This window comes from Lepus europaeus, chromosome 1 (assembly GCF_033115175.1).
Source record: "Lepus europaeus isolate LE1 chromosome 1, mLepTim1.pri, whole genome shotgun sequence".
Classification (NCBI taxonomy): Eukaryota; Metazoa; Chordata; class Mammalia; order Lagomorpha; family Leporidae; genus Lepus; species Lepus europaeus.
In genome coordinates, this window is record NC_084827.1 from 8,162,923 (window position 1) to 8,188,702 (window position 25,780).

Below are 25,780 nucleotides of genomic sequence, written 5' to 3' on the forward strand. Positions count from 1 at the left end.
CATTTCTAATTTATGCTGATTTATTATACTCTCTCTCCTTTCTAGAACATCCTTCTAATTACCCAAGTTTGCTTTCTTCTTAAATAAAGATAAGGGAGCAAGAATTGAGCCACGGTCCCACCTTGGAGTGCCTAGGTTTTATCCCTGGGTCTGCTTCTGATTCAAGCTTTCTGCTGATAAAGACCCAGAGAGGTAGCCAGTGTGTCCCTGCCACCCACACAGGAAACCTGGACAGAGTTCCCAGGTTCTAGCAAGGGCTGTCTCTCCCATGTCATCATTTCTGGCACTTGGGAGTAAACCAGCAGACAGGAGCCCCCTCCCTCCCCTTTCCTCCCTATTTCTCCCTCCCTCCCTTCCTCTCACCCCTCTCTCTTTTAAATGAGAATACGGAACATTTTAAATATAGGTAAAATCATATCCTATCTGTACACAATAAAGCAAGTATCCAGTGATTTCTCAAGGTTTATAGAATATAATCCACATTTATAGCCTGGCCGTTACAGACCTGTGAAGAATTGGGTGAAAGATACCTAGCACCAAACATTGTAGGCATCCGGTAAACTTTTGTTGAGAGAATCAACGAGGACGTGAACAGTAGGAGTGAATTGAGGTATTTATACAGTTTAGTCTCAGCTTCCGTTTTCAGGTCATTTCTTCTGTGAATTCCACCCTCTTGGCCACCCACAATTCATCCATTCAGTTCATTCATTCTGGGCACCAGGTACTGTCCCATGTGCTGAATACCCAGACGTCTTTCCTCATGGGGTTAACTCATGACAGAGGCAAACATTACACGAGAAAGTACACAGTTGAATACAACATTCCTGACTGTCATCCTTGCTACAACACAAAGAGTGAGTCCTCTGAGAAGAGACAGGTACAGACTAAAGTTGGTTTAAAGGCGGGTGTAGGCAGGGAAGCCCTCTCGTCGTGGTATTTAATTTCAGACATAATTAGTTTTGCAAAAGAAGGTTGGGAGAATACATTGGCAGTGAGAACAAGTTTGTTTTGTTGTTGTTAGCAGTCTGTTTTCGCCTCCTTCCTGTTGAAGACACAGCATCTTCATGTATTTATAACTTTGTGTGGTATTTATTCTGTTGCCTTGAATGCTGTTTGCCATTTTCTATGGAGTGAAATGTTTCATATCCTCTTCTGTCTTTTAAAATATTAAATCTTCAAACTGTCATCATGCCTTCAGGTAGAGCTTGCTTTGCTTCCTGCATCCAGGCCCTTCAGAGAGAATCAGCCCACGGAACACCGTGAGCCGTGTACTCTATTTTCCTACTAGAAACAAGCCCTGGTAGCAGCTGCAGTGTCTTTCCATTGTCCTCAGTTCTATGCTTTCCATGTCATTGAAGGCACATTTGAGAAATAATTAAATCAGAGTTTGATAGACTTACATATTTCTCTTTGTCACTTAGAAAGTTAGTATGTGACTTAAATTTGTAATAGGTTCAGTATAAGTATGGGTAAAAGAATGCTAGATTAATACAAGTTAAACTATTACTATTTTAAAATAAATCTTTAGATTTTTGAGGATGAACTTACATCCAGAGCACTATGATGTCCCATTTAATTTCTCTTGCTTTGAATATTGAAGACAAAAACTCAATTTGAATTAGTTAGAATAGTAATCCTCACTTACAGCCCTTATATAGAAATTTCAATACAGTGACTTTAGAGTGACTTTTAGACATAAATGTGGTACTGTTTACATTAAACATTCACTTTCTTTATAACCAACAGTAAAATACCATATTTTCTCCTAGGAGTTTCCATTCTTTGAAATTACTGAGGTCGGCCGGTGCCGCGGCTCACTAGGCTAATCCTCCGCCTTGTGGCGCCGGCACACCGGGTTCTAGTCCCGGTCAGGGCACCGATCCTGTCCCGGTTGCCCCTCTTCCAGGCCAGCTCTCTGCTGTGGCCAGGGAGTGTAGTGGAGGATGGCCCAAGTCGTTGGGCCCTGCACCCCATGGGAGACCAGGATAAGCACCTGGCTCCTGCCATCGGATCAGCGCGGTGCGCCAGCCGCAGCGCGCCTACCGCGGCGGCCATAGGAGGGTGAACCAACGGCAAAAGGAAGACCTTTCTCTCTGTCTCTCTCTCACTGTCCACTCTGCCTGTCAAAAAAAAAAAAAAAAAAAAAGAAATTACTGAGGTCAATCTCTTTACAATTTCCTTTAAAGCCCTACAAAATGCCTCCTAACCAATTCATTCATCCTCTCTCTCTGTCTCTGTGTGTGTGTGTGTGTGTGTGTCTCATTCTCTTATCTCTTTGACCTCTTTCTTTGCTGTCTGGCCCAGGCTGCTTTCACTCGACTCACACAGGCACCATGAGACCCTTGAAGGCTTTCTTCCTGCTACAGGGCCAACTCATGTGGACTTCTAATCCTAGAGCTAACTTTCCACAGGTGGCAGATACCTCTATGGCTGGCACCTTCTTCTCCATGAAGTTCCTACTAAAATGCCACCTTAGGGTATCGTTTGGAACAGCAGTTAGAACCCTGGTTAAAACACCCACATCTCACTCAAAGTGCCTGAGTTTGATGTTTGTTTTTAACTTCTGACTCCAGCTTCCTGCTAATGCAAACACTGAGGGGCAGCAGTGATCCATCAAGTAGTTGGGCTCCTGCCATCCATGTGGGAAACTGTGGCCTGAAAAGGTTGTGGGCATTCAGAGGAGTGAACCAGTGGATGGGAGCTCTAAGTCTCTGTCTCTCAAATTAATTAATTAACTAATGAAACCTTATCAATGAGGCCTCCTTGCACTTCCAAAAAACAACAACAACAAAAAAACCCAACACTCATCCCAGGGTGAGCGTTCGGTAGAGCGGTTAAGACACTGCTTGGAACACCCACGTCCCATAGTTCAATACCTGTTTTTGAGTCTGACTCCACTTCCAATTCCAGCTTCCTACAAATGTGCATCTTGGGAAAGTACTAGTGTTCATCCAGTAGGTGATGACCCAAGTTCTTGGGTCCCTGCTACCCGTGTAGAAGAGATGCAGGTTAATTTCCTTAGTATTACTTATTGCTCAGGTCTTATAAAATCAATATATCCTAATTGAAGCACATTGCAAAACTGTAGAAAACAGACTAGAAAATAAAGATCAACCAGCATCTACTAGACAGTATAACATTTTGGTTTATATATTCTTTCAGTCATTTTTAAATCTATAAAATATATTAAATAAAATAGGAACCCTAAATGAAGTTCTTAAAGATTTATTTCCTTAAAAGGCAAAGACCCCCCACACACACACAGGCAAACAGACATGAGATCTTACGTCTGCTGGTTCACTCTCCAAATAGCTGCGATGATTGAAGCTGGGCCAGCTGAAGCCAGGAGCCAAGAACTCCATCCATATCTTGCAGGTGGGTGGCAGGGGCCCAGGGACTTGGGCCATCTTCTGCTACTTTCCCAGGTACATTAGCAGGGAGCTGGTTTGGAAGTATAGCAGCCAGGACTTGAACAAGCACTCATATGGCCTGCTGGTGTCTTGCAGAGAGCAGCTTAACCTGCTGCACTACAACCCCAGCTCCCATGGGTGATTTTTTTTAAACATTCAATATATTTGTCAATGAATTGAATATTCTTCTACAGCTTCACTCCTGTTGACTGTTTTGCATTCACTTTGTGTTTCTTGAAAACATGATCTAATCTGAAGTAACATAAACCAGGAACACTTGAAGATGCTTATCTGTAGTGCTTTAGTCGATTATTTAAATCTAAGTTAAGTAGGTTAGGAAGTAGACTTGGCCGTTCACAAGTGCTTCCTCTTATTCTGAGATACTCACTTTGAATTCACCAGTTAATGAAACTAGAGACCAAAAAATGTGACCAGTGGACTAACATCTTGCAACAGTAAAGAAATCAATACTTAAAGAGATTGTTGATCAAAACTTCAAGAGTGCTCAAGTTCATTTAGCATATTGCAATTGACCTTGATAGTCTTCAAATTATTGAGTTTATTCAAAGTGCCAAGTAGCTCTGCTTCCTTGTAAGACTATGGAACTTGAACATTTTTTGTTTTTTTTCTACAGGCCACTCCCAACACTGTTTACAATGTTATACATCTGCGTGACTTGCCTGACTTGTGGATGTTAACTCTATTTTAAATTCAGTTTCCTTTTTTTATTCCTATTTTTTTTTTAAAATTTAACAGAGAGAGAGGAAAGAGAGAAAGAGAGAAAGAGAGAGAGAGAGAAAGAAATCTCATCTGTTGATTTACTCCCCAAATGTCTACAAGGCTGGTCTGGGCTGAGGCCAAGTCCAGTGACTCAATCCAGGCATCCACATGGGTGACAAGGATCCAACTATTTGAGCCCTACCCAGGGTCAGGATGGGCAGGGAGCTGGGACAAGGAGCCAGAACTGAGTGTTGAACTCAGACACTCCAATACGAGATGGAGATCTCTTAACCATTAGATTATCTCTTACTCTAATTCCTTTTTAATGTAATGAAAATGAAAATTTAAAAAAAATTTTCCAGATTATAACAGTGAAAAAATTGACTTTTTGTGTTGTAGGATTTATTTCTGTTAAATTAGAAGATCAACCTAGAGGAGACAAAAACTCAACTTATTTTTTAAAACACCTCAAAAATCTATTCCTTTTCTGGTATATAGCAGTTTAGGAGATAATGTGAAACTGATTCATCTGTTATACCATCTGTCAGAAATATGCTGCAGCTGTTAAATGTCCAGCGAAATCTGAACTACGTCTCAGAGTAATTCGCCCTTGGTACATGCAGACCAGACAATTTCCTATTTGATTTACAACCATGATTTTTGCAAACGTGACTGATTTTCTAGTTATACTACTTTTTTTCAGAACATAGCTGTTAGACAGCAAACAGGAAAGTGAAAGGAAGTTGGACCATTTTTTAGATGATAATATTGAATTTATTACTTACCATGTTATATATTGACTGTGTCCAATATCTTTTTCAAAATATATGAAGATTTCTTATTTGCTCTGCAATACTGCATAATGGAAATATAAAGTTTTCTTCCTTCAAGAAGTCATCATAAAGCAAGGAGATTACTGTGTAAGCAATTACTGATCACAATAGGTTTTCAGTGATTCACAATGAAAATGCTATATTTCAGACACCAAAGTCTTACCTTTTTTTGAAGATTAAGAAGAAGTATAAAGGAGCTGATTCAGAATAGTCATTAACTTCATTGTTAATAAAAGTGATTGGCTTAAACCAAAAACTTTAAAAGTTTCAGAGGTACATGCAAATATTGATGATTTATACAAACCCTACAATTCTAGGTTTAAAGGTATCAGTCATTTTAATTTGATAAAGGTCAGAAAGATGATCTTTCTTATGTAGGATACAGTGAGAAAGGTCAAAACAACATCATGAGATGAAGCCAAAACTCTTTTGCAATGTAGATTTTAAAAACGGAAAATACAAAATGTCTGTTAGAAGCTAATCCAATGAAATGACTCAATCTCAGTAGCCAAAACGAGGAGCTATTTTGCCTTGCTCACTTTCTGTTGGATTTGTTGTTATTCATTGTCAGCAAACATGGGTTCCATAACTGTATGCAGTGTTCATACTGCATACCAGTTTGTTGGGATCCAGGAATACAGGGTCACCAAGTCAGACACATGCCCCACCTACTCTCCTGAGATTGACAGTTCAATTACTAAGAAAGATGATAATTAAGGTTAAAATAAGATTAGTTTCAGGGTTGTGATTGGTAGTGTGAACACAATAAGAGGGTGTGACTGAATAGCAAGCAACGTCTTGAAGGTATGAAGGCAGAAGTGGAGTTAATTAATTTAGATGAAATGTCAAGGAAGGGGAGACGGAGTTTGAGTTGGGGGCAGAAAGAAGCCAGTGCTTTTAGATTTTATAATCGGAATTCTAGCTACTGAGAAGTGTAAATTCCTTGGAGCAGAACAGTGCTTAGTGCGTCTGAAGGGAAACAGGAGAATCCCCTTGTGATCCTGAGAAGGAGTGAATAAAATAGCATCAGAGATACACTCAAGGCCAGAACATCTTGCATTCTGGTGGAACTTGGATTGATATTCAATGGCAGGGTAGAGGGGAAGGAACACTGGGAGTTTGGTAGGCTGTGGCATGATCTGATCCCACTTATATTTTTGAAATTCTTGTTTATTGGAGAATCAGGTGCACACAAACATCCAGAGAGAGACAAAGACAGGAAAAGAAACACAGATGCAGAATTCTCATTTGCAGGTTCACTCCTCAAATGCCTATAAACAGTCAGGACAGGGACTGGTTGAAGGTGGGAGTGAAGAACTTACTCTGGTGTCCCATGTGGGTGACAGGAACCTACTGCCTCCTAGGAAGTGCCTTAGCAGGTAGCTGGAACTGGGAAGTGGGAGCCAGACCTGAACACCAAAGCCTGGTATAGGATGTGGGAATCTAACTGATATGCCAAATATGTGCCTTGATCCCCATTTTAAAAAGATCCATCTTGGCAACTGTGAAGAAAACAGATCATAAGGAGAGAAAGATTGAGGCAGGAAATAAGTTCTCAGTAAATATTAATTGCGTGAGTAAGTAGAATACAGATAATGTGCTTTGCTGATCAAAATTGAATTGCTGATTATGTTAGAGTTTCCTTGGGAACACCTATTTAAAACTGTAGGAACCTCTTCCCATTAGTTGAATTATGTGGGTCCGATATGACAAAGATAACTGAAATTGCTACAACATTGTTACATAGGACATCACCTCCAGTAATACCTTGGATGGGATCAGAATGACAGGTGGTGAGAACCACGTGGCAGCTTCAATATTATTAGGAGATTTGTCTGGCCTATAAGCCCAGTGAAACATATATTTATTTTTTTTTCCTCCTGGTCACTCTAGATATGGTGTGTCCTTGTAATATAGACCTCAAAAGCATAGGTCTTACAATCACATACTACTTGATTTTTGCCTTGACTCTAATATCCATTAACCGTGTGTTCTTAGATTCTTCATCTATAAACAGTACTAATACCTATCTCAAAGGGTTAAATAATCAATGAGATAATTCTTTCAAAATATATAATATATTCTACTCAGTAAGTGATTGCTGTTACTGCTCATTGATTTAATTATTCTAACTGAATAACCTCTACAATCTATGCCATTTGTAGTCATAATTTGCAAGGGTTGAAATGGAATTTGGGAAGGCTGCCTCATTCAGGCTTACAGGTACTCTAAGGCATAATCCATTTTTGGATTTTCTCATTGAGTGGAAAATGAATAAAAATGTAAATGGATTCACCTCCTCTGGAAGGAAACAGGACAAAGTCAATGAAAAGAAAAAAGAGGAAGTCTTTTTTTTTCCAGTTAAGGATTTTCATTGCTGTAAGATAAGGATGTCTACTCAGTTGATTCGATTCTAGTTTCACTGTCTTTAGCTTTCCTTTAAATCAGCATTTGATGACTAAGGATACTTGTCTTTGTGGTCACTGTCCTGGGTAAATCCTTTCTAGGGGTAGGTAAACAAAGCCAAGTCCATTCTCCCATAGATTGTGTGGGGAAATAATTAATTCTCAGTGCATTTATATAATATTTTATCAAAGTTCTAATGCTTGCATTTTCTGTGTAAAGTATGTTAACTCTGTCATGAAGAACTTAATACAAATAATACATGAAAATGAGTACTATCTGTGTGAGAATTCACATGCTAGATCATTTGGTATGTAAAAACATATTACAGACCACACTATACATGCTCTTGCTTACAGACATACATTACACTAAATGTTGTGTGACTGTGTGTATGTGTACCTGTGAAGACAAGTAACAGTGATTCCTTTTTTTGAGACAAGTTTCAGAGCATTGAACAGCTGAATCCACTGCTCCTGCTGCAGGAGTCCCAGGGCTGGAAGGTCTACACTGCATAGGGAGATTTGGAGAAGGGCTGGTGCTTCTGCCCCACATCTTTTGTCTTGCTCACTCCTCAGCAAGTGCAATAGTTATTTCCATGGATTCTGAGGGTCTTAAGGTTTCTCTGTACTGTATGACATTTCTAAGGATCAGTAAAAAATGTGGATCTTGAGGGCTGATTCTGAGGCCGGAGTGTTGTTTAGGACATCTGCCATCCTATGAGTCTGCTGTGTATCCCACTTCCCATGTTGGATCTTTCTCTCCCTTTTTGATTCTATCAGTTAGTATTAGCAGATACTTGTCTTGTTTGTGTGATCTCTTTGACTCTTAGACCTATCAGAGCTATCAATTGTGAGCTGAAATTGATCACTTGGACTAGTGCGATGGCATTGGTACATGCCATCTTGATGGAATTCAGATCTGGCTGAAGAGCCCATGAGAGTATAGCAGGCATGGAAAGCCAAGATATCATGGGAAAAAAAAAAAGACCTAAATGAATGATCTCTGTGAGTGAGATCCCAGTGGAAAGAACGGGGCCATCAAAGAAGGAGATACCCTTCTCCGAAGGGAGGAGAGAACCTCCACTTTGACTATGACCCTATCGGAATAAGACCAAAGTCAGCGAACTCTAAAGGCTTCCATAGCCCTGGCAACTCATGACTAGAGCCTAGGGAGATTACTGACGCCATGAACAGGAGTGTCAAATTGTTAAGTCAGCAACAGGAGTCACTGTGTACTTACACCCCATGCGGGATCTGTCCCTAATGTGTTGTCTAAAGCCAAGTGATGCTATGACTGGTACTGAAACAGTATTTTTATACTTTGCGTTTCTGTGTGGGCGCAGACTGATGAGGTCTTTGCTAATTATATACTGAAGTGATCTTCTGTATATAAAGAGAATTGGAAATGAAAAAAAAAAAAACAACCTGGTGTTAAAATGGAAATGGCATAGAAAATTAATTATTTTGAAAAAAAATTATGTAGGATCTCTGTCTTTAATGTGCTGTACATTGCTATTTAATGCTATAATTAGTAATCCAATGGTAGTTTTTTCACTCGATGTTGCTATATGGGCAAAATGTTGAAACCTTTACCTAATATATACTAAATTGATCTTCTGTATACAAAGAGAATTGAAAATGAATCTTTACATGAATGGAAGGGGAAAGGGAGCGGGAGGGGGGAGGGTTGCGGGCGGGAGGGAAGTTATGGGAGGGGGGAAGCCATTGTAACCCACAAGCTATACTTTGGAAATTTATATTCATTAAATAAAAGTTTAATAAAAAAAAAAATGTGGATCTTATTTCCAATGACAAAGAGTAGTCCAGGGAAGCCAGAGCAAGAGTTTCACAAAAGCAATGTATGAGCCATAAAAATGGGAAGAAAAATACACTGTAAGTGAAGTTATAAAAAATATGAGTTTGAGTAGGGGTCAGTAGGATTTTGACTCTTAGAAGCAGCAAATATTTGTCTCATATCCTCCTGTAATGGTGATTTTTAATTGTTAATTTCCTACTATGATTTAAAAATCACAAGGCAACTGATTCATAACTGGGAGAGGAGTTTTGAAATACGAAAAAATTAAGGAGACTAGGGGTATGATAGTTTCGCAAATTCCTATCACTAGGAGTAAAACCCAAGGACTGTGAGCTCTTGTCCACACTATTAACCTCATGCTACAACTGAAAGTTGTAACTATCCCAAGACAATTTTATTAGTCAGTATTGAGTTTAAAATAATGGGCCTTAATTTTCAAAATTACCTCCGCAAGTAAAAGAATTATAAAAAAAGTTTGAAGAAAATGTCATATTCTATTTCCTGCTTTTCATATGTTATTGAAGAAGGCAATCCTTGAATGTCAGGTAATAAAATTAAAATTTAATAAATCTGTCTTCCAGACATGATTATCCTTTTTTCCACAAAAAATAAATGATAGGGATATGAAAGTTTCGGATAACATTTGGAATGATCTAAATTTGTTTTTGTATTTTAATAGAATGTCAAAGTTAGCAACATTCTGAGGTGACAATGTGTATTTCCAATTCAAGTAACGTGTGTGGATAAAAGGAGATGGGTCTCCAACCCTCTGGATGCATCACAACACACTACTCTTCAACCACCTGGCTACAGTTGTGCAAATATTAATTGTGAACATACCACAGCTGTAGAAATCAACTATGATACCTGTCTGCGTGCCTGTTTTACTTTCTTCATTCTCTCTTCTCTTCTCTCCCTTCCCCCCTCCCTTCTCTTCCCTTCCACCTTTCCTCTCCTCCCTCCCCTCCCTCCCTTTCCCTCCCCTCCTCTCCCCTCCCTTCCCTTCCCCTCCACTCCCCTCCCCTCCCCATCCCTTCTTTCATTCCAAAGAAATGAGAAACTTAAGGAATCATTGCCTTTGGGAATAAGGTTCCTGAGGTGTAGATGTGCTAGATTCCATGCGCGTATTTTCTTCATCAGTATGGCCCTAGTAATAATTTATAAAGTCTTTGAAGGGGTCAGCATTAATCTCAGTCATTCTTCAGGAAGCACCAGGGTCATTGCTTCAGTAGCCTTTTCATTCAAATCCTGAGATTGTTAGGCAAATCAAGAAGTCACACTTTATTCCTGGTATTCTCCCACTGTCTCTGAAGCCATGCAACCATAAGCAGGCAACTGGTGTATGGGGCAACGTAGCAAGTAATAGGCTGGACATGGTAAACAATAGGGGATGCACATGTGGATGCATATTCAGGTGGGTGAGCACAGTGATTGGCAGGAGTTGGGCATGGGGTGAGCAGACAGCATAGGGAATTTTTGAAGTAGAAGGCAAGGTGTCATCCTGAGTCATTGAGACCTGACTCCAGGCCCTGACAGGAGCACAGTGGAAGATTGAAAATCTCTCAGAAGAACTTCCAACCTGGTCAGGGAGCCAGGAAGAAAGGGAATTAGCACCACTTTTCTGTTGATAACATGGTTTTGGTTTTAAGGAGCACAGCAAGTATCTGTTCAATGGAAGCAGAAAATAAATTTACCAAGTCTGTTAAATTTCTTCTGATGATAGAGAAGAAAAGTCACAGAATCTGAGGCAGCGTAGCCATGCAGGCAGTGGTACAGCGGCTCTGTCTTGAGAAGTTAGCGTCTGAGTACATCCATAGGACACACAGCGAGGACTGAGTGGTGCACTCCAAGGAGACTCTGCCTTTCCAAAGGACTTTTGCGTGTATGCAAATGAGGTATTGCTGCTAATATTTCTATCCAGAAAGCACCATTTGGTTCTGGAACCCTCTGTTGTTCTTAATGGCTTTCCTGTAGTAGGCTTATGTTAACAAATGCTTATTATAAAACATATTTGTAAGTTCCATCATTTTAAAAGATACTGTTTTCTGAAAAGTTTCCAACACTATTTTTAATGAAATATATTTGAGTGCCATACTGTGCTGGCAGTTCCACATGTTCTGTAGTCCTGTGACCTTGCAAACGTCCGCTCAAGTCCTTTGCCAGTAGCCAGCCTTACCCTCTCAACCACATTCTTCTAGGTAAGGGACAGAAGTCACTTCCTCTCTGCCAGTTGCTCCTCTGTTCTAGCCTGAGTTAGGACAGAATGCTCTTAGCTAGTCAGCCTTTCTGACTGACTGAAAGTCTATGAAAATAAAACTCAAGGCCCATCTGCTCTTCTAGTTTTCATCCAAGATTTCCTAGAAGGGGAGTGCATTGGAGATCAAATATTTGCCATAGATATGTGTGGCCATAGTTTTGGAAGACACCCCAGTATTGGAAAATATAATACTAAATTATTTCAATTGTGAAAGCATATTCGTTTCTCTCTCCTTTTCCCATATGTAAATTTTCTATTTATTTAATATGTATTTATTTAAATTTAATATTTAAAATTTATTTATTTAAATTAGTATATAAAATTCTAAGTTTCTCCAGGAATTCATCTAATTTCCTAGTATTTAGTATCTATAGAATATTGAAACACATGTTCTAGCACAAGTGAGCAAATTCTTTAGCATGCAGAACGTGTAGTGAGCATTATTGCAGTTGGAAATAAGAATAGCTGGTTCACCACAATAGTCAGCATGGCAACATGTGTGTGCGTGGTGTTCTCCTGTGACCTCCTCTGGAAATTTGCATACCCACGTGACCTCTGTTACATTGTTTAAGCTGTTGCCTCTTTCTAGAATGTTCTCAACCCTCTTTTTTTACCATTGTTCCCCTGGTCCTATTTGTTACTAATATGTTACCTGACACCATCAGTAATCCTCAACCATTCTCATTCCTGAAACCTGTAATACTTGTCGAACTAGGCTGGAGGCTGGAAGACTTCGTAGGAGGTCAGATAGTAAATAGTTGAGCTTTGTGGGCCCTGTGGTCTCTGTTGCACCATTCTGCTACTGTGTGAAAGCAGTCATAGATGAATGAGTGCAGCTGTGCTCCAGGAAAGCTCTGCTCATGAAAACAAGCCTGCATGTGGCCTGCAGGCCAGGATTCGCTCCCTCCTATATTTCATGTTTCTTGAAGTTTTCAGAGCTTAAGGAAAACTGAGGTCAATTTTGTCACTGCTATGTGTGAGTCAACTGACTCATAAAAAGGAATGTGACCTGTTCAAGGTCAGACCTTATGATGGAGCCAGATGGGCAAGCAACTCATTGCAGCGAAAGCCCTGTGTTTGCTCTGTGTTACTTTCAGTCTGCGATGACATACTATCTGGAATTGCATTACAAACTCTTTGGTACTCTCTGCTTTCTTCATGTTCAGTTACTTTATGTGACTTCAACTACTGCTGCGACACATGGAGAGATGGCCCATGTTTTAATTTTTTTAAGTTCAACCCAAAATAGTTAGATCAGTACAAGGCATGGAGGAAGAGCTCAATAAATATTTATGATTAATGTTTCCATGGAGAAAATATAGTAAATGTAGCATTATTCTTAATTACATGGTTATAGATTATGTGTCAGTTTAGAAAAATGTCAGATTTTATAATCTATGACAAAATAATTTTGTATATGTTTTATTTTATCTCAATATTTATTTTTCTGTATTATTTTTAAAATTACAGATTTTAATTGATTTGTAAAGTTAATGAGCAATTTAAATTTGGCATTAAGATGTTCAATTGTTACAGGAGTCGAGCTTTTTAAAATATAGTAAGGATAAATTATCCTCAGGTTTTATTCTACTCTAAATTAAAAAGCTGATGGATCATTTAATCAATCTTCATTCTAATTGCTTTCAGTGCTATGATACATATGCATTGAATGCTCACTCTTACAAAACATGTTATTCATTATTATTTGGTACTAGCAAGTGATATTAAACAGGCTTAGACAGGAAAATTTCTCCCAGTGTGGTGCTTTAATTCTAACATGGTTCATCTCATTTCCTCCCAATCCATACTCAGATGTCTCCTGACAAAAGAGGCTATTTCTGACCAAGCGGCATAAAACAGCAAAGCCCTGCACCCCATTCCACCACCAGACCCCTGCTCCCTTTTTTGTATTTGATGTTCTTCAGTGGTATTCATAAACACCTTATACTATAAGTTTACATTTTGCTTATTGTTCTATTTCTTCCCAATAAATCATAAGCTCTTCAAGGGTAGGCGATGCCAGTTTTATCTTCTGCTGTGCCTCTCGTGTTTGGCACCATGTGGATGCCCGACACATATTTCAATGGACAAAAATGAGCGAACACAGTAGACTTTTAGGACAACAGGAGCACTAGAAGCAGCATTCCAGTTAAAACAGAGATTATGGCAAAATTATAAAAATTATCTTCTTGAGAATCAGAAAATAGGAGAATCAAATATATTTTAATTGTTTACCTGCATGAAACTGAGGAGTAAATTTTAACAGTTAATGTGGAATCTCTCAATTTATATTACAGCTTTTAACTGATACTTTTTTCTTTAGCAATTTTAATTATAAAAATCTTTCATGTTCTCAAAAAATGGAAAACCAGAAGGCAACAGTCTGTCAGTACAAAAATATACAACTGGAAGAGATTACCACCAACCAGATCTGACAACTAAATCCCAATCCACATCCTGAAAATAAAAGCACATTTAGACAGAGGACCCAGCCAGGGGGTCTTATATGTCCGGGATGTCATCACCTAGAACTCTTCCCATGTCACAGAGCTGGGCCATCCTGGAAAGCTAACCTAATGATCCTGGAACCAGGCTGTGTGTGGGCGGGAGGGAGGTAGAGGGGGGAGAACCGCTGTTTTCCTAAATTGTATATATGGAATGCATGAAATTTCTATTCCTTAATAAAATTTAAAAATAAAAAAATTCATATCTCTATGATCAATGTCATAAGTGATTAAGCAGTACTGTACTAAAATGAACCAGAGCTCTACAATAGAAGCTATTTGTCAACAGATTATGGATTGAATGTGAGCCACAATTGATTGCCATCTAATAGGTGGCTATGCCACCTAGAGATACCATATCTCTTTAACACGACCTGTGAGATGTTTGCGTGGGGCTAGTGCTGTGGCTCACTTGGATAATCCTCTGCCTGTGGTGCCAGCATCCCATATGGGTGCCGGGTTCTAGTCCCGGTTGCTCCTTTTCCAGTCCAGCTCTCTGCTGTGGCCCGGGAGGGCAGTGGAGGATGGCCCAGGTGCTTGGGCCCCTGCACCCGCATGGGAGACCAGGAGGAAGCACCTGGCTCCTGGCTTCGGATCGGCGGAGTGCCGGCCATAGCGGCCATTTGGGGAGTGAACCAACAGAAGGAAGACCTTTATACCCTATCTCTCTCTCACACTGTCTCTGTCAAAAAAAAAAAAAAAAAAAAAAAAAGATGTTCACATATATAGGTGGTAGATAAAGGCTATCGACAGCTAATAAAAACTTTCGCTAATTTTGTTTTCAACTTTTTGCTTAAGATGTAGATCTCAGAAGCAACCACCATGGGATTATGAACCATAGAGCAAACACTCTCCAAACATAAAACTCCATAGATGCCTACTTACATCATTAGCAAGCAATAGTGACCTTCAATGAATACCTGTAATCATTATACACTACAAGGCAAATGATTCTTTTAAAACAAATTTTATGTCCATCTTTTCATTCCTTTGTGTTTAATTTCCTGGGGAATAGATCCATAGAGGCATGGCATATTTCTCAGAGGCATTTGCAGCTAAACAATAAGAAATCTATTCTGAGATAATGGATTTGTTCATTTTAACTTCAGATTTGTACACACTTGAGTGGTGAGATAATGATAATTCATTTCTTCGGTGTCATTAGGGACATAGCTTCATTTAAGTGAATTTTCAAGAAAACTATTTCTTCTATTAATATTTTTCTGTGTAAATATATGAGGTAGATACCATTCTAGAATATTTAGTAATTCAATCCCCTGCCTTTTTAAGTAGAGTTCTGAACATGTGCAAACATTTACTGGGAATTTAAGACCACTTGTCTAAGAATTAAGTGTGACCATGTTGTAAGTTGGCATTGTGCTTCTCTGCTCCTCCTGGCCTGCTGGTTAGTTGGTTCTTTATTCTTTCATTCAGTGGACCATTTTACATCCTGTGCCGACTGAGGGAGGGGTGAGCATGGCAGCAGGTGGACAGGGACTATAGAAGGTCAGCCGCAGCAGCAGGTTCTGTTGCAGGGGCTGCAAGAGGTCACGGTGAGGGATCAGTGATGGAGGAGGATGTGAGGGGCCACTGCGGGCCATTCCAAACAATTGTGAGTGGGAGCCAGTTTCTCTCTCACTTTTCCGCGGATCTCTTCAGGGGCCAATGGAGGAACCAGGAAAGCTAGTCTATGCCAATAACAGAGACTTCTGAAGGCTCCATGGGTCAGGTCTGCAACTGTGATGTGAGGTGACTAGCCAGGATGGTGTGCTACTCCAGAAGACACAGTCCTTATTAACACAATGTGCCAGAGAGGAAGATAAACTGAGACGTGATGGCAGAATTGAGTCCTGGACACTTTACTGTTAGACACATGTAGACTTTGCGAAAAGGAGAAGACTTTAGCAGAGGAATTCGGGAACAAGCAGCTAGTGAGGAAGGAAGGAAACAATATTAATGGTGCACAACGTGTTAGAAATAGAATTGCAGTATTGCCTGGTTGCAATATTGGTTCATAAGGGTGGAAAATGATTAATTTTTCTGGCAGTAATACTTTCTAAGCCAGTGATTATTCTGAGTTCTCTCTTACCAAAACCTGATTATTTCTTTCTGTCTTTTCTGCTTTTTAATTGTGGTAAGGACAGTTAGCACGAGATAGAACCTCTTAAATTTTTAAGTATACAATAGAGTGTTACTCTATATAGGCATACTGTGGTGTACCAGATCTCTAGAACTTATTCAACTTTTATGACTGCATTATTACACAAGTCAAATACTTCAGAGAGTTTTCCGGAGATGTCAAATAATAAAACTTGTTATGTAAACAATCTCAGTTCTACTTGGGATTCTTAGAAAGATAGTCTGAGTTGAAGTTCTTCTGAATAATATTTTGTTGTAGATACATTAAGAAAATCAAGGCAGTGTTTAAATTGCTCGTGTGATTTGTTATAATTATCATAACTGATTTACCTAAATTCTGATCAGTTGACAATGTTGTTTCATAGGCTTGAAAATTTACACTGCATTAAATATTTCACTGATCTCATATCAATAATAACTTAAAGATCTTTACTGAATCCCTCTGTCTTTTTTTTTTTTCCAGAAAAATGTGATGAGCCCTTGGTCTCTGGACTGCCCCACACAGTTTTCAGCAGCTCTTCGTCTATGTCTGGTAGCTATTCTCCCGGCTATGCCAAGACGAACAAGCGAGGGGGTAAGAGAAATGTTGATTCCTTTGTCAATCACTGTGGTTGGAAAGAACCATGTTTTACTTGTGGCTCCATTTTAAATATATCAATGCCATATAACAGACATTAGCAGGTACCTAAAATTATTGCTGCCACTTCTTCCAGAAGATCCACAAATAGGGGTTACATGAGAGAGTCATACTATCAGGAAAAACAGAAAAAATGTAGGCTGGAAATGAGGCATTGTAAGTCAAAGGAGAAGACATTCTGGAGTTGCCTGTGGTAACAAATTCAAAATGACATAAACATTCTGAGTTAAGGAATTTCTTGTCAATCTGAAAATCATTCAGAAAAAAGGTACAAAGACTCTATTCCTAATACACTTAAACAATATGAAAAATTCTACTTCATATCCACTGCTTTTTCCCTCTTCTTATTAATGTATAAAGTTTGTTTAGAAAATGCAGAATAATAATGTATATGGCCCACTGGCTTTTTTTCTTCCAGAGCCCAAAATTTAGCTTTGTTACTAAAACTCAGTAATAAATAGCTACATATCTGTGACTACCACTTGATTTTTAGACTTCAATGTCACGGTATTCATTTGGAAATGGTAATTTCAAACTTGACAGCAGTTCACAGAGAGTAAGCAAACATGATTAGAGGCAGAAACATAAAACTCCTAACCATCAAAGGGAGGCTGATACAAATATATATGAAAGACAACTTGAAAAGGAAAGAAACAATATTTTATTGGAAAAACATAAATCCGCCAGCAGGGACCATAATTTTATATTCAGTAAAAACAGGAATGGTTGTTGCCAGGGGCTGAAGTAGGAAGAGGGAAGAAATGGGAAGATGTTGGACAATCAGTATGAAGTTTTGGTAGCCAAAAGATCTGCTCTACAGGTCTTTGGTGCATAGTAATGTGTTGTATGCTTGAAAATAGCTAACAGATCTCCAGTGTTTTCAGTGTGAAAGCAGGATAACTATGTGAGGTGATGGCTGTATTGATTAGCTTGAGTTAATCATTTCATAATGTATGCACATATCTAAAATTCATGTTGTAGGCCATACAGACAGAGCATTTTGTCAGTCATACCTTCATAAAGCTGAGGAAAAATAGAAAGTATTAAATCATAAAACAATCTCAAACCACAGCCAGGTCAAGAAATAAAAGGAGTAAACATGGAAAGTAGGAAAGAGCAGAAGGAGGGAGGGAGGGAGAGAGGAGGAGGAAGAATAATAAACGAAGATAGTAAAAGAAAACAAGAGAAGGGCCTGCATTGTGGCGTAGTATGTTAAACCACTGCCTTCGTTGCCAGCATCCCTTATGGGCTCTAGTTCAAGTCCTAACCACTCCCACTTTTTTTTTTTTTAAGATTTATTCATTTATTTGAAAGAGTAACAGAGAGGCAGAGGCAGAGGCAGAGAGAGAGGGAGAGAGAGAGAGAAAAAGGTCTTCCATCTGCTGGTTCATTCCCCAGATAACTGCAATAGCTAGAGTCATGGCCATCTGAACCAGGAGCCAGGAGCTTCTTCCAGGTCTCCCACATGGTACAGGGGCCCAAGGAATTGGGCCATCATCTACTGCTTTCCCAGGCTATAGCAGTGAGCTGGATCAGAAGTGGAGCAGCCAGGACTTGAACCGTGACCATATGGAATGTGGGCACTACAGGTGGCAGCTTTTCCCTCTGCTATACCACAGCGCAAGCCCCATGCTCCCACTTCTCATCTAGCTCCTTGCTAATGGCCTGAGAAAAGCAGAGAAATATGCTTTTTTTGGGCCCCTACACCCATGAGGGAGATCAGGATGAAGCTCCTGGCTTCAGCCTGGCTCAGCCCTGGCTATTGTAGCCATCCCTGGAGTGAACCAGTAGATGCAAGTTCTTTCTCTCTTTCTCCCTCCTAACTTCCCTTTCTCCCTGTCTCTCCCTCTCTCTTTATAGCTCTTTCAAACTAGTACATCAGAGAGAGAGAGAGAGAGGGAAAAGAGAGAGAGAGGGAGAATAAGAAAAATACCCAACAGGAAAAAAAATAGGGAAGAGGGGAAAAATAAAAATGGCAGTGGAAGATGAGAAGTAGCTATCAGAGAATAATAAAAAAACAAACTGAGAAGAATAAGATAGATAAGAAAAAGATGGAATGAAATGTACACATGCTATACTTACAGAAGTGTGAAGAGGTCTTAGCCCAAATAGTTGGTGAAATGGAGATGCAGAGCCCAAAGTAGGGCATAAACAAGAAAACACAGTTGTGATTGAATAGTAGTATTATCCAATCCATCTTTTTTATAACATATTCATTTGACTGTAGGCATGAAAGACTTGGTGAGTTGCTATAAATTATCAGAACTTCTTAAAGATGTCAAAGTAATGAACATTCTAATGTATTCCTCTCCCATAAAAGTTACTGGAAACAATCACAAAAATAATAGAGATAGAAAAAAATAAAACAAAGCCCTGGCCATATTTTAAACATAATTATGATACAGTTCTGAAATCTGGAGCAATCTACCAAAGGAAAAAGATATGACACATTTGTGGATGCAAAGAGGAGATCGCATTCCCTAGACGTGCTGTGACACTGCGAGACCTACGGCAGCTCTGCTGATGGGAGGCAGAGTAAAATGTTTCTTTGAAAAATTTTGGAGGAAAATATGAATGAAGACTATGACTTGCCTGGTAAATTTGGGCATGCCAGGTTATTTCAAGCATCCAGGATTTCAGGAGCATAATTGATACCGTCTAGGCAACATGGAGTCCAATGAAAATAAACATTGAAGAAAGCATAGTCAATAACTAATGTTCAGCAATGAATCCATTTCAGTTTAGGGGCAGGACCAAACTACTTAGATTAGATGTGGAGGACAGAATACAAATGTTATATTTGTAAAAAAGAAAAAGTACCGAATATGGGGATTACTTGGATATATGCTTCTTCTGTCCCCAGCCTTTCAGAACAGGAATCAACAAGATGCTACCACTTTAGGTGCAAATGGATTTTTTCTCTAATACCTTTAGGCATATTTCTTGTGAAGAAACAATATGTTTTTGGTTCTCATTCAGACAATAACCATTTTCTTGTTTTAAAATACAAGACGCCACTTTATTTAGAAATACTCATCTATCTACTTACACATGTAGAGTGAGATACCTGAAATTAAACTTACAAAATGTTTATTTTTTAACCTGGATGGTGGAATTTGAGGAATTTCTTTATTTTATAGCAGTCTTCTTTGTGGTTAACAATCAACATGGAAAAAGTAGGAAGACCCAAGTTGCACAGGAGTATAAACAAGGGCTAAAAATGACAGTCATATCACAAGATATACCATTCGTATATTGTATTTGTATTCTACATTAACTTCCACATATCAGAGAAACCATTTGATATTTGTCTTTTTGAGACTGTGCCAAAACTTCGACCTTGTTCTTCCTATACCTTTTGCAGTAAGCACCCTCTGCTCACAAGGTAGCCACAGATGATTAATGGGAATACCAGATCTCAATAGATGTCCTCAGTCTCTCCCAGTTGTATTTGTTATGTGATGCAGATTTGGTCATTGAGAGACCTGGGAGGGGCGACCAGGATGGGCCTTGTGGAAATAAGACAAAGCTTCTTACCCTTGATTGGCTTCAGCAGGGAAGATAGATTGCATTTGTAAGCCACATAATCACTGATCACTTCTGGGAAGAATACACACATAACTGACATCTGGAAGGACTGAGAATCAACCTCTGTATGTAGATACCGTACTCCCTAGAGTCTCTAGTCTTTACCTTTCCTTGAAAGCTACCACTGAACTTGATCCTTTCCACCCATGCTTGTTCAGATCTTTGCTCTAACCAGCATCGTTTCCTGCTTCCTGCAGGCCAAGAGAGAGCTTTGGTAAATAGTGTGACACCAACCTCTTTTCATGTTCACAATTCCAATTTTTTTGTACGTGTGTGTACATGTGGACTGCTTCTGGCAGACCGTACATGGCCGGCAGAAAATCACACCTTCCTCTGCTCTGAGGACTTGTGTTCCTGCTATGCCTGGAAAGCATTCTTTTTCCTTTCATCCCATCCTCCGTTCTTTCGTGCTTAAATTTATTTATTTATTTTTTTATTAAACTTTTATTTAATGAATATAAATTTCCAAAGTATAGCTTATGGGTTACAATGGCTTCCCCCCTCCCATAACTTCCCTCCCGCCCGCAACCCTCCCCTTTCCCGCTCCCTCTCCCCTTCCATTCATGTAAAGATTCATTTTCAATTCTCTTTATATACAGAAGATCAGTTTAGTATATATTAGGTAAAGATTTCAACATTTTGCCCACATAGCAACGTAAAGTGAATAAACTACCATTGGATTACTAATTATAGCGTTAAATAGCAATGTACAGCACATTAAAGACAGAGATCCTACATAATTTTTTTTTTCAAATTAATTAATTTTCTATGCCATTTCCATTTTAACACCAGGTTGTTTTTTTTTTTTTTTTCATTTCCAATTCTCTTTATGTACAGAAGATCAATTCGGTATATAATTAGTAAAGACCTCATCAGTTTGTGCCCACACAGAAACACATAGTATAAAAATACTGTTTCAGTACTAGTTATAGCATCACTTCGCTTTAGACGACACATTAGGGACAGATCCCACATGGGGTGTAAGTACACAGTGACTCCTGTTGCTGATTTAACAATGGCAGATGTCCTAAACAACACTCTGGCCTCAGAATCAGCCCTCAAGGCATTCGGATCTGGCGGAAGAGCCCATGAGAGTATAGCAGGCATGGAAAGCCAAGATATCATGGAAAAAAAAAAAAAAGACCTAAATGAAAGATCTCTGTGAGTGAGATCCCAGTGGAAAGAACGGGGCCATCAAAGAAGGAGGTACCCTTCTCCGAAGGGAGGAGAGAACCTCCACTTTGACTATGACCCTATCGGAATAAGATCAAAGTCAGCGAACCCTAAAGGCTTCCATAGCCCTGGCAACTCATGACTAGGGCCTAGGGAGATTACTGACGCCATGAACAGGAGTGTCAAATTGTTAAATCAGCAACAGGAGTCATCGTGCTTAAATTTATAAAACACCTACTTTCCCTTGGCTTTCTATTTTTCCCTCCTTTTTAGGGTTAAGTATTAAAAGTGTCCATCACAATTGATTGAGCCCAAACCTGTTCTGATGTGCCGCACACTGGGAAAGCAGCCATACTCCCTAAACGACTCTTGTCCCTGCCTGTACCAGTCTTGCCTCCTGCTGACCCTCTTCTGCTGGCCGTAGTTCCTCATGCAGCCTCCTGCTCCACGTGGCCCACTCATGGCAGCCAGAATCTACCAGATTAGGCAGTACTCTTAACCGCTGGTAGGGAGCTCTTCCCTTAGAATATAATAACATCAAGTCTCAACATAAAATAAATCCGAGTTCTCAGCCGTGAGCTCCTAAGGCAAGTTCTCAAGTGGTATTGCCTATCCTGTTCTTGCACTTTGCACTAGTTTCCCCTTTCTGTTCCTCAGTATCTATCACCCTGGCATTTTTCTTCGTCTGCTACTCTTCCTTTCATTTCTGAAGTGTTGCCTCCCCAAGGAGCACTTACCTCTTAAGAGCAGATTCTTGGGAGCAGAAAGACCCAAAGGGTTGGTTTTCTCATGTAGCATGTTGAGATATCTAGCATCCCGTGCTTCTGGAACTTAAATTCCTCTCCTAAAAACACCTGCTGATTTTGCCTGTTCTGAATGTGGGAACAGAATGAGTTGTATCCATGCTTTTTAACTTGGTTTCCCAACTGAACTGATCATAGAAGAATATGGCATTATTCAGTTGTTTAAACTTCCTGTATCTTATTTCTTATCTCCATGGTAACTATGTAATCTATCAACCAAACGAGGAAGACAGAGAAAGAAGGGCAATTCAAGATTGCATCAGGCAATCCTCAAGTTATGGCTCCCTTATATTTATAAATAGAATCAATCGTAAAATTAAATAGAGAGCTATCTATAAAACTGTGTTGCATTTGAATGCTAGTCTCTTTCCCATCAGTTACTCCAGTGCTGAAAACACTTCAGATATCAACACTGCTTTCAGTATCAAGGAATGAATGAAACAAATACTCCTGTTATTACAAAAGCAATGTCTCCCTAAAAAGTTATTCCAAGAGTTTGTGTTCCATTGTTGTTGTGTGTCCATTTCCCCCATGATTATGTATGATAAAAAATTATAATAACTTAAAAGTTAACAACATAATAGCTTAAATAATTTTAATGAATTTTGAATGATTGGAATATTACTCATATTAACTTAAATATTCCCCATCAACCTCCTTTCCATGCAAAGTAAAGAGATTCTGTCCATGGTTCTTAATTGTTTTTATTTTCTTACCATCCTATGTCATTTGAATTAAGATCTTTCAGAATGCATCAGTCTTATAGGAACTAATGTTTGTTTATTAGTTTACCGAACATTAGGGAAAAAACTGTTCTGGGCATTAGAAAGAATAAAGTTCATCCACTCTTTCATTCTCAGCCATAAAAATTCTGAATATATTTATACAAAAATCACTCTGAATGATTTCTTCTAAAGGCCTCATATCTTTGTATTCACCTTTCAAATTGAATGAGAGTTGCCATCTAAATGATACTATAAACTTGAGTTAATTTTCAAATATAAATCAAACTTTTGCTTCACTTAGAGTCTTATAAAATTAGGCATGCAGTTACATGAAATATTTCATCAGCTCTTGTTAAAAATAATAGGATGTTGGAAGCAAATTTACCAGGCAATGGCTCATCTATTTTGTTTGAACATCCTTTTAATTTACAAATAATATTGCAATTTCTTTCATAACATCAAATTTTATAATGCTGGAATTTTAATACATGTCTTTCTATTCTCCATGGAAATCAGTTTTGGGTTTTTTGGTACCATTTTCTATAGAGTACTGTTTCCCATGGTGAATGGTGTTAATATGTTATGAACACATGTACATGTTTGCACAATCAGGTCAGCCTGGACAGATATTGTGTCTGTGTTTCTTTGGAGAACCCTTTCCCCTTGATTGTGGAACAACTACAAAGTAAGAAGCACACACTCAGTTTGGAGATGCTTTCATTAAATTCGGCTAAACACTGTTCACATCAACGGATTTAAGTGAAGTTTGTTTCATATTCTTAGAAAAACACTTGTGAACTGATACAGCCACTGTGGAAGACAGTGTAGAGATACCTGAGAACTCTGAATATAGACCTACCATGTGACCCAGCCATCCCACTCCTGGGAATCTACCCAAATGAAATGAAATTAGCATATGGAAGAGTACCTCCATGTTTATTGTGGCTTGATTCACAATAGCTAAGGCATGGAATCATCCCCAATCTGTCAACTGAAGACTGGATAAAGAAATTATAGGATAATTTTTACAGTGGTAAAAAAAAAAAAATGAAATCCTGTCATTTACAAGAACATGGATGCAACTGGAAAGCATCATACTTAGTGAAATAAACCAGTCCCAAAAAGACAAATACCATATGTTCTCCCTGATCTGTGGTAACTAATAGAACACCTAAAAGGTCATCTATGGAAGTGAATGTGACACTTTGATACATGATGACTTTGGGCAGCCCTTGTCCTGACTGTTGAGAAACAGGTTTTTTTGTTTGTTTGTTTTTTGTTTTTTTTTTAATACTATTTCCTGAACTCTTTACTTAGTATAGGGTTAATCGTATGTATATAGAGTTAATTGAAAATAATCTTGGTAAAAAATTAAAACTGGAATAGACGAGGAGGAAGAAGGATGGGATTACAGGTGGGAGGGAGGATGGGGTGAGAAACACCATGTTCCTAAAGTTGTGTTTATGAAATGCATGAAGTTCGTATACCTTAAATAAAAACAAATCACTTTCAAAAAAAATAGAAGGAAATACAATTGTGTCCCTTGAGGTTACCATGTTTACAAATATGTCATCAAGGCTTTTTAGCAAATATGATTTTTGGTTTAGCACAGTAAACTCGACTTAACTGAGAACAGGGAAATTTTATATTTTAAACATTTGATATGAAAACCTTTTAGCTAATTTTTAGGAAATTACTATTTTCCTACTTCTATAGAAAACTCTAAATATTTTAATATTTGACACACTGTCCTTTAGAACACACAGGGTAGGATAACTGTACATCTGAACTAGAAAGGAAATATTTCCAAATAAATACTTACTGTGTGAATATGTGCAGAATAAATATCTTTGTAGATTCAATAGTGTGAATCTATAGTTTCCCGTGGCCAAAAGGACTTCTCCAGCTACTTCCTACCTTTGTTCTGTTGCTGAATTATCTCACCTCTGTAATGCGAAACTTTGACTACATGATTTTTTAGGAGCCCATAATCTCTGAAAAGTCATCCTATGTAATCACAATTGGTCAAAATCCCTGGTCTTGATCTTAATTTGCAGTCATCTGGGGCACATGTCCTTCTCAACATAAAGATCCTTTCTAGTATGTAACTTGGAAAATATGGGGGATATTTGGGGAAAATCATAATTAAATGAAGTTTTCACAATTTGGAATTTTTCTTTACAAACATTCCAAAATATACGTCAATATTGTATCTTTCTGAAGAGATAATTGTTTTATCTCCATTTACTAATTTGCCTAAAAATTAGCAAAGGGGGCAGACATTTATTGCAGTGGTGAAGTTACTGCTTGGCATATCTGTATCCCAGCTCAGAGCACCTGGGTTTGAGTCCCAACTCTGCTCCTGATTCCAGCTTCCTGTTGTAATCACCAGGGAGGCAGCAGGTAATCTCTCAAGTAGTTGGGTCCCTGCCACTCATATTGAGTTACTAGCTCAGAGCATTTGGGCGGTCAACAGCAAGATAGGGGCTCTCTCTCTTGCTTTTTGAGCCTCCTCATTCCTTCTCAAATAAAATAATGAAAAAATACTTTCAGTAAATAAATAATAAAATTAACAAAAAGGAAAGATTTAGTATTTAGGCCAAGAAGGTGGAAAATTTATGTAAACAATTTGTACCATTTAGTAATATTCACATTAAGATCTGCCTTTGTGGCATGAGTTAAGCCAACACCTATGACACAGCATCCCAGCTGCTCCACTTCCAATCTAGCTCCCTGCTAAAGCACCTGGGAAGGCAGCAGAAGGTGGTCC

At 38.8% G+C, this 25,780-nt stretch overlaps 1 protein-coding gene across 1 annotated transcript in view; it reads left to right on the plus strand.

Moving 5' to 3' along the window:
* The window catches only part of CNTNAP2 (contactin associated protein 2), a 1,725,059-nt gene that overhangs the window by 34,997 nt on the left and 1,664,282 nt on the right, over positions 1–25,780 (plus strand). The window contains exon 2 of the mRNA XM_062195064.1: positions 16,548–16,658. Within this exon, the coding sequence (XP_062051048.1) occupies positions 16,548–16,658 (111 nt within the window). The remainder of the gene's footprint in view (positions 1–16,547; positions 16,659–25,780) is intronic.